Here is a 15,231-nt window from a genome sequence, read left to right on the forward strand (position 1 = left end):
AAGGACGGCTTCAATCCATCCGCAGATTCATTGCACAATTGGCTGATAAGTGTCACCCCTTCACACACCTGCTACACAAGAACATCCGCTTTCAGTGGGATGCCCGATGCCAGCAAGCATTTCAGACGCTTAAAGACTATCTCATGAATCCACCATTGTTGATGCCACCAGATCCAAGTAGACCGTTGTTACTTTATATCTCAGCGACAAGTACAGCATTAGGTGTATTACTGGCACAACATAATGCAGAAGGCAAAGAGTGTGCTGTATACTACATCTCTCGTACACTGGTTGGCTATGAACTCAATTACACACCTATTGAGCGAGCTTGCCTAGCAGTAATCCTAGCAGCCACTAAATTGCGGCACTATCTATTAACACACAAGGTACAACTCATTGCAAAGATTGATCCACTCAAGTATTTACTCAGCAAAGCAGCATTGACAGGTCGCTTGGCCAAATGGGTAATGATTCTAAGTGAATTTGACATTGAGTATGTGGACCGTAAAGCTATCAAAGGTCAAGTTATTGCAGATCAGTTGGCTGATGCACCTCTCATAGGCGATCATCCTCTCATTTCCAATTTTCCAGATGAAGAGATATTCATGATTACAGAAGCACAGTCATGGAAATTATACTTTGATGGTTCATACACTAGGCACGGCTCGGGGGCAGGCATTCTGTTTATCACACCTCAAGGTGATAGCATCCCGAAGTCTTACAGGCTCACATTTCCATGCACAAACAACATAGCAGATTATGAGGCCTTGATCACAGGACTCAGATTAGCCATACAATGGAAATTAAAAGAACTGCAAGTATATGGCGATTCCCAACTAGTCATTCGACAAGCAACAGATGAGTATCAGACCAAAGATGATAAACTCATGCCATACAAGCAAATGGTGGACAATCTAAAGACATCATTTACTACTATCACTTTTGAGCAGATACCAAGAGATCAGAATCGAGCTGCTGACGCTATGGCTACCATCGCATCTCTACTAGATCTTCCACAGAATTCAACACGCTACGAGTTCTTGGTAGAACAACTTTGGATCCCGGCTTATGATATCCCCGAATCTGAAATGATATGTTGCCTTGTTGGTTCTGAATCCCCATGGTACGGTGAGTTCTACACCTATCTCCGCGATCACACCCTTCCTCCCAACCAATCAAATAACCAACGTAAAACCTTCATTCGCCAAACTGCTCGATATACCATTATTGCCGAAACCCTATACCGACGCGGTCTTGATGGTACTCTCCTTCGATGTCTGGAACAAGGTGAGATAACAAAGGCTTTGGAAGAGGTACATGAAGGAATTTGCGGGACTCATTCAAGTGGTCCATCACTCGCCAAGAAACTCTTGCGAGCTGGATATTATTGGCCATCTATGGAAAAGGATTCCTACTACTTTGTCAAAAAATGCAAGAAATGTCAAGTTCATGGCGACCTGATACATGCACCGGCCCAGGAACTGCAACCAATCACAACACCATGGCCTTTTTGTCAATGGGGTCTTGATCTTGTGGGTAAAATCCATCCATCTTCATCCAATGGCCATAAATTCATTATTACCGCCACCGAATATTTCACCAAGTGGATCGAAGCTATTCCACTTACCCAAGTCACCGGCAAGCAGATCGCCTCATTCATCCTCAATTACATCATCTGTCGGTATGGTGTGCCCATGTCTATTGTCACAGATAACGGTCTTCCTTTCAAAAATCAGGATGTCCGTGAGCTTTGTGAGAAATTTCATATCCAACACCGCTTTTCCACTCCCTATTACCCACAAGGCAATGGTCAGGCCGAAGCATCCAATAAAAACATATTGAGGATCCTAAAGAAGACAGTCAATGATGCCGGTCGTGATTGGCATGTTCAATTGAATCCAGCGCTATGGGCATATCGAACTAGCATTCGAACCCCTACAGGTGCAACTCCTTATTCATTGGTCTATGGTGCAGAAGCTATCTTGCCTATTGAGGTCGAGATACCATCATTAAGGGTTTCCTTGCACAATCTCATTGATGATGACGCATACAGAGTCTCACGCCTTCAGGACTTGGAGCTACTTGATGAGAAGCGACAAGCTGCATACAACCATCTCAAAGCCTATCAGCAGTGCATGAGTAGAAGCTACAATCACCGAGTTAGACCTCGTACATTTGAGGTAGGTGATCTTGTTCTTCGAGAGAATCCTCGCAACCAACCAAACAGAGAACATCAAGGCAAGTTTGAATCAAATTGGCTAGGCCCATATGTTGTCACTGCTGTATTTGGGTCCGGGGCATATCAGTTGGCTACATCAGACGGAGAACCGCTCGCAGATCCAATCAACAGCATGCACCTCAAACGGTTTTACACATAAGCTGTACAGAGCATCAGGCTCCCCTGCCTATTAGAAAATACCAAAAAACATTCAGAAAAATGTCCTGAAGAAAATATAAAAACATTCAAAAAAGTAAAGAAAAATCATGCATCCAAACGGTGAACAACCACTCCGGTGGCACCTTGGGTAAGAACGATGGTGAAAACCTGGCAAACAGGCGCCACTCGTAAAGGCTATGGCTCCATTATCTTTCAGACTTGTGGCGATCACATCTACTTCATACATACATCCATCCATCCATCAACCATGGCTTGTTATTCCTCTGCAATTATGATAGTACTCCATACATCTTGCATCCCGCTTTTTCATAGTCATGTCTAAAACTGGGGGCAATGCCTTTAACCTATTGATGGAAGTGGATTCTACATTGTCTTATGATTCATTAAGTTCTTCATTCAAACAATCATCAAAAATCCAAAAACATTCAAAAATATCTCGCAAAAATACCAAAAACATTCAAAACAATTCAAAATCCAAAAACATCGACAAAACCATTGAAAAATCACACAAAAACATGGCAACACCTTGTACATACTCATCCATGCAGATACCAAAACAAACATTGCGACAAACTACTCACACAATGACCATTTACCAAACAACCACACAATCCACATCAATAATCCAAAACTGTCTTTAAAACAAGGATGCATCCTTCCTTACCAAAACAAAGACAAGATGATGTTTTCTTTGACAAGAAAATTCTGTTAGGCTGTCAAATACTTGGTTGATTTGTGAGTAATTCATTTGTTTATCTGTATCGGGATCTTTTCAACATTGTTTTGTATCGTTTGTGCATTATTTCCGATGAAGTTCTGGGGCATGTACTAATGGTGTCTACGTGGGAAGTTCACCAAGCTACATGATCGTATGCAAAAATATAGTCATAGATCACTACGGCTTGCTGACTACAGCGTATACCTCGACCATATGAGCATGAACCATTACCAAGGATCCATATTCTTTATTCTTTATGTATATACTATTTGTTTACAGGTACAATGCTCATTCTTTGGTTCCTCCTCATCCAATTTGGATAAAGGTTTTTATTTCTTAGTACGGTATGCACTTGTCTCAGGATATGATCAACCTAAGATCAAGGAGGACGATCCAAGTCATGCATGAACGGAGATAATCCTTGTCTGTTCCGCAAGCAATACTCAGGTCAACTTGATCCATTATATCAAGTTGCTTGTATTAACTTGCTATATCAAAATCCATGTAAGAAATACTCTGGTCATCTTGAATCTTTATGTCAAGTTGCTTGTATTTTCTTACAACATTTTAAAGCTCAATGATGAAAAATAAAGCACCATGGATCGTCATTCCATCTCATTTGTATATATTGCATTTCGTTGCATTCCACCCATCCATACATTCATAATAGCTGCATATCATGCATACATAGTCATAATAATGCATACTCTATTTTACTCATCTTCTTCCATAGGACTCAATCCTAGTCCTCCATATCTTCTATCTAACATCAAATCCCCCCTCACCCTCCCTATCTTGATCATCAACATCATCCTAATCCCTTCATCGCTTCCCATCCTCACTCATCCACAAAATTAAGCCAGTTACTCTATCTACACAGATACATCGACTCTCACACACCTAGACTATCAACAGATACTCTGATCAAGTATCTTCGGGTCTCAACAGGTAATCGATTATGGTAATCCTAGACTACATCAGGCATTTATCACAATGACCTAGTCTCAACGGGGTTGCCATGATTCCCCACAACCATCCATCACACGCACACACTATCAATTGATCAACCAATCAAACACAATCCATCGGACAATTACATCAATTGTCTACGTCTCAACGAGTATTTTGCTTCATATACCTTGACTTCATCGGGCAATTACATCAATTGTCTAAGTCACCATCAGGTCACTTTGATTCACTTACTCAGACTTTATCATGTTCAAACGACCAACTGACATCAACTGTCATGCTTTGACTTGACCGGGGCAATTAAACCGATTGCACCAGATTGTCCAACCAATTTTGATCAATTGTATAGCATCAATCCAAACCCCACACTACATCTGCTATGTATCTCTTGCATGACCTCAGGGTACTCGCTGGCTTGTTGTTTCTTCATATTCACTCCATTTTCTCTCATTCTTTCATCATTAGTTCTAATTTCTTCTATTCTACCTCCCTTCCACTTTTCATTCTTTTTCGAGAGATCGCCCGATTTTTCAAAAATAAAAATAAAAAAATTCGGCCCATCTCTCGAGGGGGCATACCACCCATTAAATTTACATTTTATGGGGCATTTCTTCACACCTATTTTTCTTTCTTTGAAACGATGCGATAAACTGCACCGTCTCAAAGAGGGGCAAATGTAGTCACATAAATCTGTCCACTTAATTAAATGAATACTTAGTATTTATTTGATTATTTAACCATCAATTAATAATTAATTAAATTAATATTTAATTAATTCATCTTAACCCTCTTCTCCTATTAATTAAATAAATTATTCAATTTATTTGATTTAATTCACTTAACCAAATTCAGACCATTAATTAAATAAATAAATCATATTTATTTAATTAAATATTCTCTCACATTTAAATAAATTAATATTTATTTAAAACCCCCAAAATCCCACCTCTCACATTTAAATAAATAAATCATTTATTTAAATCACCTTTATCCTCCACCCACTTGTATTTTCCTACAAAAGCAAGTTGCACAACTATTTTAAATAAATTATTTATTTAAAATCCTATTTATCCTCACCCACTTGAAACCTTTAATGGTTTCCCTTAAAGTAGTCAAACTTGATGGCTTTAAAGTCTTCAAACTTGATGGCTTCCTTCTATAGTCTTCTTAAAGACTTTAATGGTTTTCCTTAAAGTCTTCAAGCCTTTAATGGTTTCCCTCAAAGTCTTCAAGCATTTAAATGCTTTATCTTCATTTTCTCATTTAAATAAATTAATATTTATTTGAATATTTATCCAAATGCAAATTACACCATTTAATTGAAATAAATGATTTTATTTTAATTGAAAATACCAAAATTTCTCCCACTTGCATTTTCCTACAAAATCCACTTGTATGCCTAAACCCCTTCTAGATTCTTCTAAACCCTTCCTAATTAGCCTAATCCATCCCCTAAATATTGTCACATTCCTAAGCAAATTGGAGTCACTTCTCAAAGACTCCAAAGTCTTTGAAAAGCAATTAATGCTTTGTGTGTTCAACAAATTAACCCTCAAAGTCTTGGATAACCTTTGAAAGCTTTCAACCTTCAACCACTTAATCCCCAAAGTCTCCAATAACCATTAATGGTTAATTCAACCCTCCCACATGGTTAAAACATTTGTTTTGACTCAACCTCTACCCAACCCAAAGGTCTCATCAAGCCTTTAATGCTTTGACCATGATTATCTCTTAAACATTTGCACAAAGGTTTATCCTTGGATTAACTCTTAATCCAGTGGGTAATCTTAATTTAGACTTGACCCTTACCTTCTAGATAACCATGAGGTCTTCTCAGGCCTTTAATGCCTCCAACCTCTTCTCTCAACCCAATCCTATGTTGAAACTTGTCACCATTTTATTGGTGCCAATTGTGCACATGGATCCCCAACTTTCAATCCTAACCCTTGTTAAGATTGCTCAATCTTAACCCTTCATTTCCCTATTTCTTCTATAAATAGAACCCTTCTCCTCAAGCAAAAGAAGAAGCATTTTAGAGTATTGTTGTTATACTGGCATTAGCATAGAGCTTTTTCATAGCATCACTATCTACTCTAGCATAGTATTTAGCTTTTCATTTCATATTTGAAGCTTAGTATTAAATCTCAATCCTCCATAAGCATCCATAGTGCAAAAAGCTGCTGAGAGCTACACTCATTTGGGACTTGGAGAGGAGAGGAACAAGGGAGGAGCAACTATGAGCATCTTGATTAGCTATTTCATTTTATGTTTATATGCTTTCTATTTCATGCTTAATATCTCTCTTGATATGCCTGTTTAGGATAATCTTTTGTTGCTAACACTAACGTTTGTTTCTTGTGCTCTTGTGTGTGTTGCCATCAAACAGATTTTCTAATCCTTTTTGCAGAGCATCAATAGGTACTAGATGATAAGAAGGTAAAAGGTTTGACTATGAATGAGTACTTAAAATAAGGTTTAGGGGTGAAGAGTTTAGATTTTGTGGAGAAGGGATGATAGGAAGGGAAAGTCTATAGTATAATACTTGGGAATTCAATGATGACACAAGAAGAATATTTGGGTAAGCGATAGTTTGAAACTATATTATTAAATAATTAGAAAAAATTCTAAATGCAAAGGAATAAAATATTGGGGGTGATGGAAAAGGTATGTTGGGAAGGGAAAGTACAATCTAATCCAAAGATGATAGAGGGACAAGGTGGGAATGGTAAAATTAGCATACCAAGATGGAGAGTTCCCCAAAAGTCTAAAAATTTGATAGCTTGCACAGACATAGGATGTTATAGACTTATTTCTCTATAGCTCTTGTGATTGTTAGCACATGGGGGATGATGTATGGAAACACATAAGAAAATTTTGACTAATAAAAAACCCACTTAGAGTATCTTAAAATAACTATAAATGGTGAGCTTAAAAGGGTAGGACACAAAGAGGGAAGGGACTCAAGCCTAAATTACATTGTTGTTTTGAGTCGCAATAGTTTGCACTATGGAGGTTTTCAACCTTACCACAATCTGGTTCTCTCTAAAAAAATAGTTTAAAAAATGCTCAAACCACTTCCTAGATCAAAAGTAATGACCTCCAAAAGTTTAGGGGTTTTGTGAAAGGTGTTTCGAAAGAAAAATTGATAAAAATTAAAACGATTAATTTATAATTGATAACAAAGATAAAGGAGTTGGGAAAATATAAATATGAATATTTGTGTGAAAACGATAATCTTGAAAATGAATTAAAATACTTTTAAAATAAAAAATTAAGAACTAGAAATTTTTTTTAAAGAAAATGGAAAATAAAATTAGTTTAATAAAAATATCAAATATTAAATTTTAAAAGCACTAAATGATAAGTTAGCTCAATTTCTTAGCATACCAAAAAGAAAATGAGTGTCTAAAGTCGAAGCCCTTGCTATTGATATTTCTTGTGATACAAATGGTTTATATTATTCATTTGATGAATTATTTGATAATATTATATAGCTGAAACTTATTTTGATAAATAGCATTAGGTTAGAGATAACAATGTTTTCAAATCTACAAATCCAAATAGTTGTGATGATAATGACAAGAGTGTTGTCCAAAAACAATTGGTTTTAAGATGATAGTGAGAATAGGATATGTAAAAAAAAATTAAAGAGCCCATTGAACCAAGTGTGAGGCTAAAGTATGAATCCATAAGGTATGCAAGTGTTCAAAGAAATAAAGGCAATTTTATAGATGTTATGCATTGGAATAAAAAGTGAAAGAAAAAAACATATGAAATATTATATTCAAATGAATTATGGATGGATTGATGGATTTAATTTACAAAATATGACATATATTTAAAATTTTATTCTAGTAAAAATATCATATGTCAAAATCAATATCAATCATGAAAACTTTGAATATTTGAGTAAGGTTAGAGCATGCCAAAGATAGTGTTGCTAAGAACACTAAGGTGGTGTTCATATTTAAAGAAATTAGAACATACCAAGAAGACTATTATTGAGGAGGAACCATGGCAAGAAAGATAGTCATGAAGTATACACGTGGTTTCACTAGGTCATATTGAGGACAAGAAAAAAATTTAGGCTTGGGGAGAATGTTTGAAAGATAAAGAGCTATGTGATACTAAAAATGTAATTTGGGTCATTTATAGGCCCACATATCCATTTTATATCACTTAAATAGCCTTAAAACACCTCTAATATGCTTAAATAAGATATTGAAGTGTAAAATATCATAGGAGAAAATGTAAATTCATAGAAATAAGATAATTAAGTATTATTATGAAGGGATATGTTGGAAAAATATTAAGGCATTCAAAGGCTATATAAAGAAGGGAAAAGTGGGAGATAGGTGTATGGAATAGAGTGGAATCATGTAAGTTGAGTATATGTAAGAAATATGAAGATGATAAGTGAGAGTATATCATGAGGAGTTAATTATAGAACATGTATAAGATATTAAAATATATGAATATATGATTATATAAGTGTATATTAATATATATGAATGCATGCAATTTATTATAATTATATTTGTAGCTATTGCATATGCAAATTATCTATATTTATTGCATCACATCAATGTTTACTATATATAACAAAATACTAAACCTTAGACTTTGATTTATGTTCTTTTGTCAAAACTCTTGCATTATATTCAAAATAGACAAAAAAGTGGTTTTGGCCGCTTTTTGGTTCTTTATCTTTTATGTGTACATCCAAAACACACTTAAAAATTTAGCTATGTCATCTTTGATGGCACTTAAAACACACTAATTAACACATCATCATCTTTGCCTTTAGAGATTGTTCTTCATGAGTTTCCATGGCTTTTTAGATTGATCTGACATCATTATATAATGATTTCCATTTATTCTAACATATGAAAATTTGAGTAGGTTTTAAAAGAACTTATAATGAGAATTCTTCTCCCATCTCTCCTTTTGGAGTTGGAGTTTCTTCTACAAACACTATTGTATCATACATTGATAATTGATCTAGTCTTTAGAGGGTCTCAAGATGACCTCCTTTCATCACTTGTTCATGTTTGGTTTATTTTTTCTCTCTTTTGAAAAGAAGTTTTTTCCTAAGAGTTTTCTCCTTTAATTTGTTTTGTGAGAGATATATTTGCATTTTTTATTTTATTTTTATTTTTTTTGTTTCTCCCTAAGTTGCAGTGAAGGGAAGTATTCATATGCATGGGGTATATTGCCTAACTGGTCAACATTGTAGGTTCTATTCCACCAAGTGAAGTTTACTTAGAGCAATTTTAAGTTATTTGTTTTTTGTGTTTTATGTTGTATGATTGTGATACTTATCATAGTCTTATGTTGTCTTACCCTTTCACCTTAGCTACATAAGCAAGACTTTTCTTGTATATTATATATCATTGTATCATTATTAAATCATATAATCAAGTATTTATTTCTTGCTATTTTTTCTATGAAAGATTATTTCTGATTTTTTAGATGATTCTTTAATGCTTGAATCTAGTATGACTCTTACAAATTTACAATTTCAAAATAAAATCTTTGTCATAATTACTTACTATTTATAAATGTCTTTATATTGCAAAAATTATCCTTCATGTCTCCATATGAATTGTTTAACAAAATTTAAAAAATTACAGCCATATACTTTGAAACCAATTGCAAGTTCCACTTTTATTCATAAAATTGATATAATACATTATGCTTCTTGATTAAATGAGATAACCCAAACATCAAAACATAATTCTTTTATCAAGAACAAGTGCTTACAATAAGAGCCTTGCTGGTTTCTTATTGCCATACTTCGGCAAACCGGTCCTTAATAAAGGTAACATGTATCTAACAGATTATACATGGTGACAACTTAATCACCAAGTATTAAGTATATCAGAACTTAATTACAGGTCTTAGTGTGGGCGTAATCTCTTCCTTCTGGAATATTGTTCCTGAGCTCATTAAAGTTATTTTAATTTATTTTGTCGAGCATTTTTATGTCAGCCATAAAAATTGAGTAAACAGGACGGTGGTCAGAGAACTTTGATTCTCCACGTACATAACAGAGCTGTCTTAAGCCTTTGCCATACCAAAGAATACGATCACACCTGCACATCAAAATATCGTAAAGAAAAAATACATCAAACATGAGGAGAAAACAAAAGTTTATATAAATTTACTTCTATCCCTAAATAGTGTGCTAGCCCAAAAGCATGAAGGTAAATTAATTGAACTTACCATGCTGGTGTCCGCCCTTTTGTTCTTGATACACTGTTTTCTCCTGCATACTGGTCTGAATTTTTGCAGTACTTGTACGTAGGAGGGAAATATATATTGCCTTCATTCCATCCTTCGAATATATTCCCTGTTTTCTTTTCAATTAGAAGCTGCTATATGCATCGCAGACTGGATTAAAACCCAAATATCATGATTGGATTCTACAGAAAAATTAACTTTGAAGATCATGTACCCACCTGGTCTTTATGCAACAGAGCTTCCCAGTCATTTTTCTCCACAAGTTTTTTAGTGTCTGCATGTTGAAGTGCAAGGCGATAGTTCAAATCCCCAAGCCAAATTACCCGACTGCTCAACAGAATCACAAGATAAAATTAGATAATCAATTCAAATTTCATCTCATACTCATAGTATAAGAATACATAAATAAAGCTTACTCATGCTCCAAAATGCTTTCTGAAGTTTTCTCTCGTAAAATCTTGTCCATTTGTGGAAAGTGGGTCCTCTTTAGAATCTCCATGACATCATAATTCCTGCGTATCATATCACATCCCTTCTCTCCCGAGGCCAAATGACTGCAAACAAAGCAGAAGCTTGTCCCTTGGAATGACATACTGATGGAAATAGAGCCCTGTAAGAACGTAAAATACTTATTAAGGAAATGATTATTAATAATTTTAGTATAATAAGGGTTTCTACTTCTGAATTTAGGGTTGAATGATAGATTGTACTTTTCTTACCTTGTTGCCAAAGTAGCCCATTAGCCCTCGACCAACACAAGAGACTCTTAAATCTCTGACATGCTGTCTCAGATCACTTCGCACCCAAACACAGAGAAACATGCCAACCATCTGCTTGCTGGCTACCAAACTGTAATTTGACTCGTCACTTGAATAAGATCTTTCTGATAGGGAATATCTCATACTGAAATCTCTTTCGCCCTCCGATGAAAATGATCCAAATGGGGTATCGCAGTTCATTGTGTTAACCATTTCCAATGGGAGATGATCAACAAGATTGAATTTTTGCTTGGGTTCTAATGAAGAAGTTTTAGATTCACTATTTGGTCTGGAATGAAAGTATAAAGTCTGGAAGGAATTATTCTGGTAAGAAACAGAATTCTGATGTGTTTGAGAACACCCACAATCAGAATCGGAACTGTTAGGTAATACTGATGAATCTTTTGGTCCATCCCAGCTAAATGGTGAGAAACTGCTACTGTTCAATGTTTGGCGAATAAGGGCCAGCCATTTTGCAGCAGGGCCATTGTCTTCAACACCCAAGATGTTCCCAGCATTCAAAGGCACAATTTCCTGAAATCTGTTTGAAAAAGAAAGAATATCAGATGCTTGCAGCTGTGAACACATCAAACAAATATAATAATATCTTAATGTCCCTTATTAAATCCGGAATATCTATTAACTTTTTACTATGATTGCATGTTATAGAAAATGAAACCTTGAAAAATTCAGATTTGAAAGCCTATTATACTAGACCTTATGCACGTCTCAATCTCGATTATTAGCTCATTTTGCTTTTCCTTCTCAGAACCAGTCAATCTATTTTCCTTCTGTTTTTGCTTTTTATAAGGTGTATTGATTATAGATCAGTTCAAAAAAGTTATATACAGTTAAATGTGCATTCTGGAGGCTGCATGAAGGTAGTAATATGAAGTGTCTGGATGAAGATGCTAATTTGAATGTTTATGTACAGATATAAGTTTTTGGTGTAAGGACAAATCTATATATCAACTTTATTCAAGGCAACTAAATGAAACTAGAATAGCAGGTTTTTAATGAGCTACAGACCAAGGAAAAAAACAAACATCTCTTATATACTCTGGAAGATTTCTATCAAGATCTTCAAATTCCAAGTTTAAAATATCTTGGCTTTGAAATTTTGCATTTTACAGTTTCCATCTCTGAGATTTTAATTTTGATGCCTGTAAATAGAATTTTCAATATTTTTTTCCCCATAAAGAAAAACCTCTGAACACAAAAAGAACGAAGAATATATTTGTACAATTATGTTTATATAACTTATAGGGACAAAATGGAGGGATGTGGTGTTTACCCCAGAACATAGATATCTGCTGGACATGATGAATGCAGCCAATCATCCAAGTTGAGTCCATTGTATGGTGTTATACCTCCTACATTCCATGTCGCAACAAATATGCTGCAACCCCCAAAAATCTTATAAATTAAATTCTTGCTTTCCAAGATAATTGATTTGAAACTTTTGTATTTCTTGAATTTTTTTTACTTTGGCAATGGATAAACAGCTCATCAGTCCTCATTGCTTTGCACATACTGAAGTCAAATCAATTTAATCTAATGATACAAATTATACCTTATATTTTTAAGGCCAGTGCCTTGGGATGCATATGGCTCCAGCCTTACTGGTGTGCCATATTCAGTTTTCCTCAACAAAGGTCCTGTCATGTTTCACTCAAACAGTCAGAATTACAGCAATACAAGTGGGCTGAAAGAAAAGGTTTCAATTTTAAAATTTTGAAATTATTCATAAACAATCAAATATATCTACGTTTGAAAGCTTCTAGATTTTAACTGTGTTTATCTTTTTTAATCAACATTTCGGATCATATTCTATAATCCTTCATTAAGATAACTATCATATCAACAAATCCTTCCCAAGCACAAAACATAACTATTATATCAACAAATCCTTCCCCACCAAAATATTACCAGCTTACCTTCAAAAATGTCATCAGCATAGAACTCATCTGCTTTGCTCTTTAAATTCAGCCATTTCCTGGCCACTAACTTAAGACCACCAACACCATATAAACATGAATTACCAACTTATTTAAACTGAAAATAAAGATATACAAATTCCAAGGAACAAAAAAAGAGTTGTTAATGATAATATTGAGCATACCTTGCTCTTCTTGGCAATAGAAAACTTCATTTTAATTTGCAGCCACAAGTTGAAGAGAATGCAGAAAGCACACAAGTTGAAGAGAATGCAGAAAGCAACAAGGGTTTCAAGAACTAACCACCCTACCACTTGTTTTATACTCCAAAAAAAACTCTTAATGGCTACTTAAAGAAATGAGAATAAAAAATTGAAGGAAATAGGTTATTACATTCAATTTTAACACCCTTTTTGTTTAGTTAAAGACATTATAAATTACAGATCTCCCCTTAATCTATCAGTTTCATAGAAATGGACAATAATTGAAAAATCTGTAGGCTTCAATTGAACACTTTTAAGAATGGATTATCTTAAATTATTTGTTTAATCTAATAAAGTAAATATAATGAGGTAGCATTTTTTGAAACTAAATAAAAAGATACTAACAATGAATTTAGATTTACTCTTATTAATAAAATTTATTATCTAGCTAATATTTTATAAATTAATTTTATTTTATAATATCTATAATACATATTAGATATGCTGATAATTTCTGTACACATAAATAAATATTTGAGATTTTCATAAATATTTTAATTGTTATTTTTTTTAACTATATAAAATCATCAGTGTCTATTATTTATGAAAAAATCTTAAAATAATAATATTCCAATAGTAATAAATTACAAAATCATCCGCCATGAAAAACCTAATTTTGATTATTATAAAATGCAAAGAGTCGATAATTTTAAAAACTTGGATAACAAGAAAATGAAAACATTATATATTATTTTTTAATACTTTAGTGTAAAAGATGGGACCCACATATCCCTTCCACCAGAATATTCTATTGAGTGTCTTGTGCACCAAATAATTTAGTGAGGTGGATTAGGGCAGGCTCCTTGACAGCCCATCACATCCCAAACTACCCTAATTAAAAAATCAGATTTTATTTTATTTTATTTTTTCCAAAATCAGATTCTTTGTCATTTATCCAATCAGAATCGTGTTGATTTGGTTTCAGGTGGCAATCACTCAAAAGTGCACACGGATATTATGTTCAATGAAATTTTGGAAAATAAAATATTTCTAATGGTTAAAAATTCTTTTCTACTATTAGTTGGAGTTTAACCACCACATGTATATAAAAGGAAATCAGCATTCATTATGTCCATGTCTTCTTTGTATATATATTATTATTATTTTATCTAACTTTTTGGGTATATTCCAACTCCTTTTTTCACACTTTGATGTTACCAATGAAACTCTTAATCTAGTAAAGGAAAATAAAATATACTTTCTTATGGTCGATTGCATTTACATGAGTACAAAATAATTTAAATTAATAATGTATAGGAATTTTGAGAGGTCAATTTTGAATGAAGTATTAAATTAGAAAAGTAAATGTGAGGAAAGTTAATTGTATCTAGTTTTTAGATTTGATGATGTGTAATTAATGGAGATTTAAATCTTTAAATGTTTTAAATTTAGAAGTGGGTCATTTTCGTTTATGCTTTTCATTTGAATTCATATCTTTTTTAGGTTAATTGTATGTTTGTGGATCATCTTCATGTCTCTAGACTAGTCATCTTTTCCATGTGTACAATCCTACTCGTTGTGCATATTTGTTCTTTATTTAATTCATCAATTTTGTTGTTTGTTCTATTATAAAGGTTGAAGGTTTTTATGAATACTTGTTAGAGCACCAGTGGATAAGTTCTCTTAGGTTAGAAAAAACGACTAGCTTTAGAGGTACCCCAACGATAGAAAGAAACAAGATCCTACTATGTAAAATGCTCCTAGAATGAATATGCATATTCTAATTCTCTTTTGTGCTCCAAATTGAAATATATCTACCATAAATGCTCCTTGAGCAAAGATGATAATTAGATATGAAAGAATGTGAAATGAATACATAGGTAAATATCTTTACACATAGATACATTGTAATAAATTCAACAAATGTGTATATAGTTGACTCATGATAGCCAATGAAATGAGCATTAGTTTGACACATTTGAACTTGAATTTAAAAATCATGAAG

The 15,231-nt window shown here is 33.7% G+C and overlaps 1 protein-coding gene across 1 annotated transcript; it reads right to left on the bottom strand.

The window, feature by feature from the left end:
* Positions 1-10,004: 10,004 nt before the first annotated feature.
* LOC131075727 (type I inositol polyphosphate 5-phosphatase 4) lies at positions 10,005-13,238 on the bottom strand. Its single transcript, XM_058012600.2, has 10 exons — positions 13,209-13,238; positions 13,024-13,093; positions 12,660-12,744; positions 12,381-12,485; positions 11,521-11,627; positions 11,048-11,211; positions 10,745-10,938; positions 10,547-10,655; positions 10,311-10,459; positions 10,005-10,180 (listed from the first exon to the last, which is right to left on the bottom strand). The coding sequence occupies exons 1-10, from the start codon at positions 13,236-13,238 to the stop codon at positions 10,045-10,047; spliced, it is 1,149 nt and encodes a 382-aa protein (XP_057868583.2). The 3' UTR covers positions 10,005-10,044.
* Between the last annotated feature and the right edge of the window lie 1,993 nt (positions 13,239-15,231).

Source organism: Cryptomeria japonica, chromosome 1, assembly GCF_030272615.1.
Source record: "Cryptomeria japonica chromosome 1, Sugi_1.0, whole genome shotgun sequence".
Classification (NCBI taxonomy): Eukaryota; Viridiplantae; Streptophyta; class Pinopsida; order Cupressales; family Cupressaceae; genus Cryptomeria; species Cryptomeria japonica.

Bases quoted from the DNA above. Each gene is read 5' to 3' on its own strand.
- LOC131075727 (XM_058012600.2), bottom strand. From the start codon at position 13,238: ATGAAGTTTTCTATTGCCAAGAAGAGCAAG. The intron at 12,745-13,023 runs GTAAGCTGGTAA...GAAACATGACAG, and splicing joins TGCTGATGACATTTTTGAAG to GACCTTTGTTGAGGAAAACT. The intron at 12,486-12,659 runs GTATAATTTGTA...TGGGGGTTGCAG, and splicing joins ACTGGCCTTAAAAATATAAG to CATATTTGTTGCGACATGGA.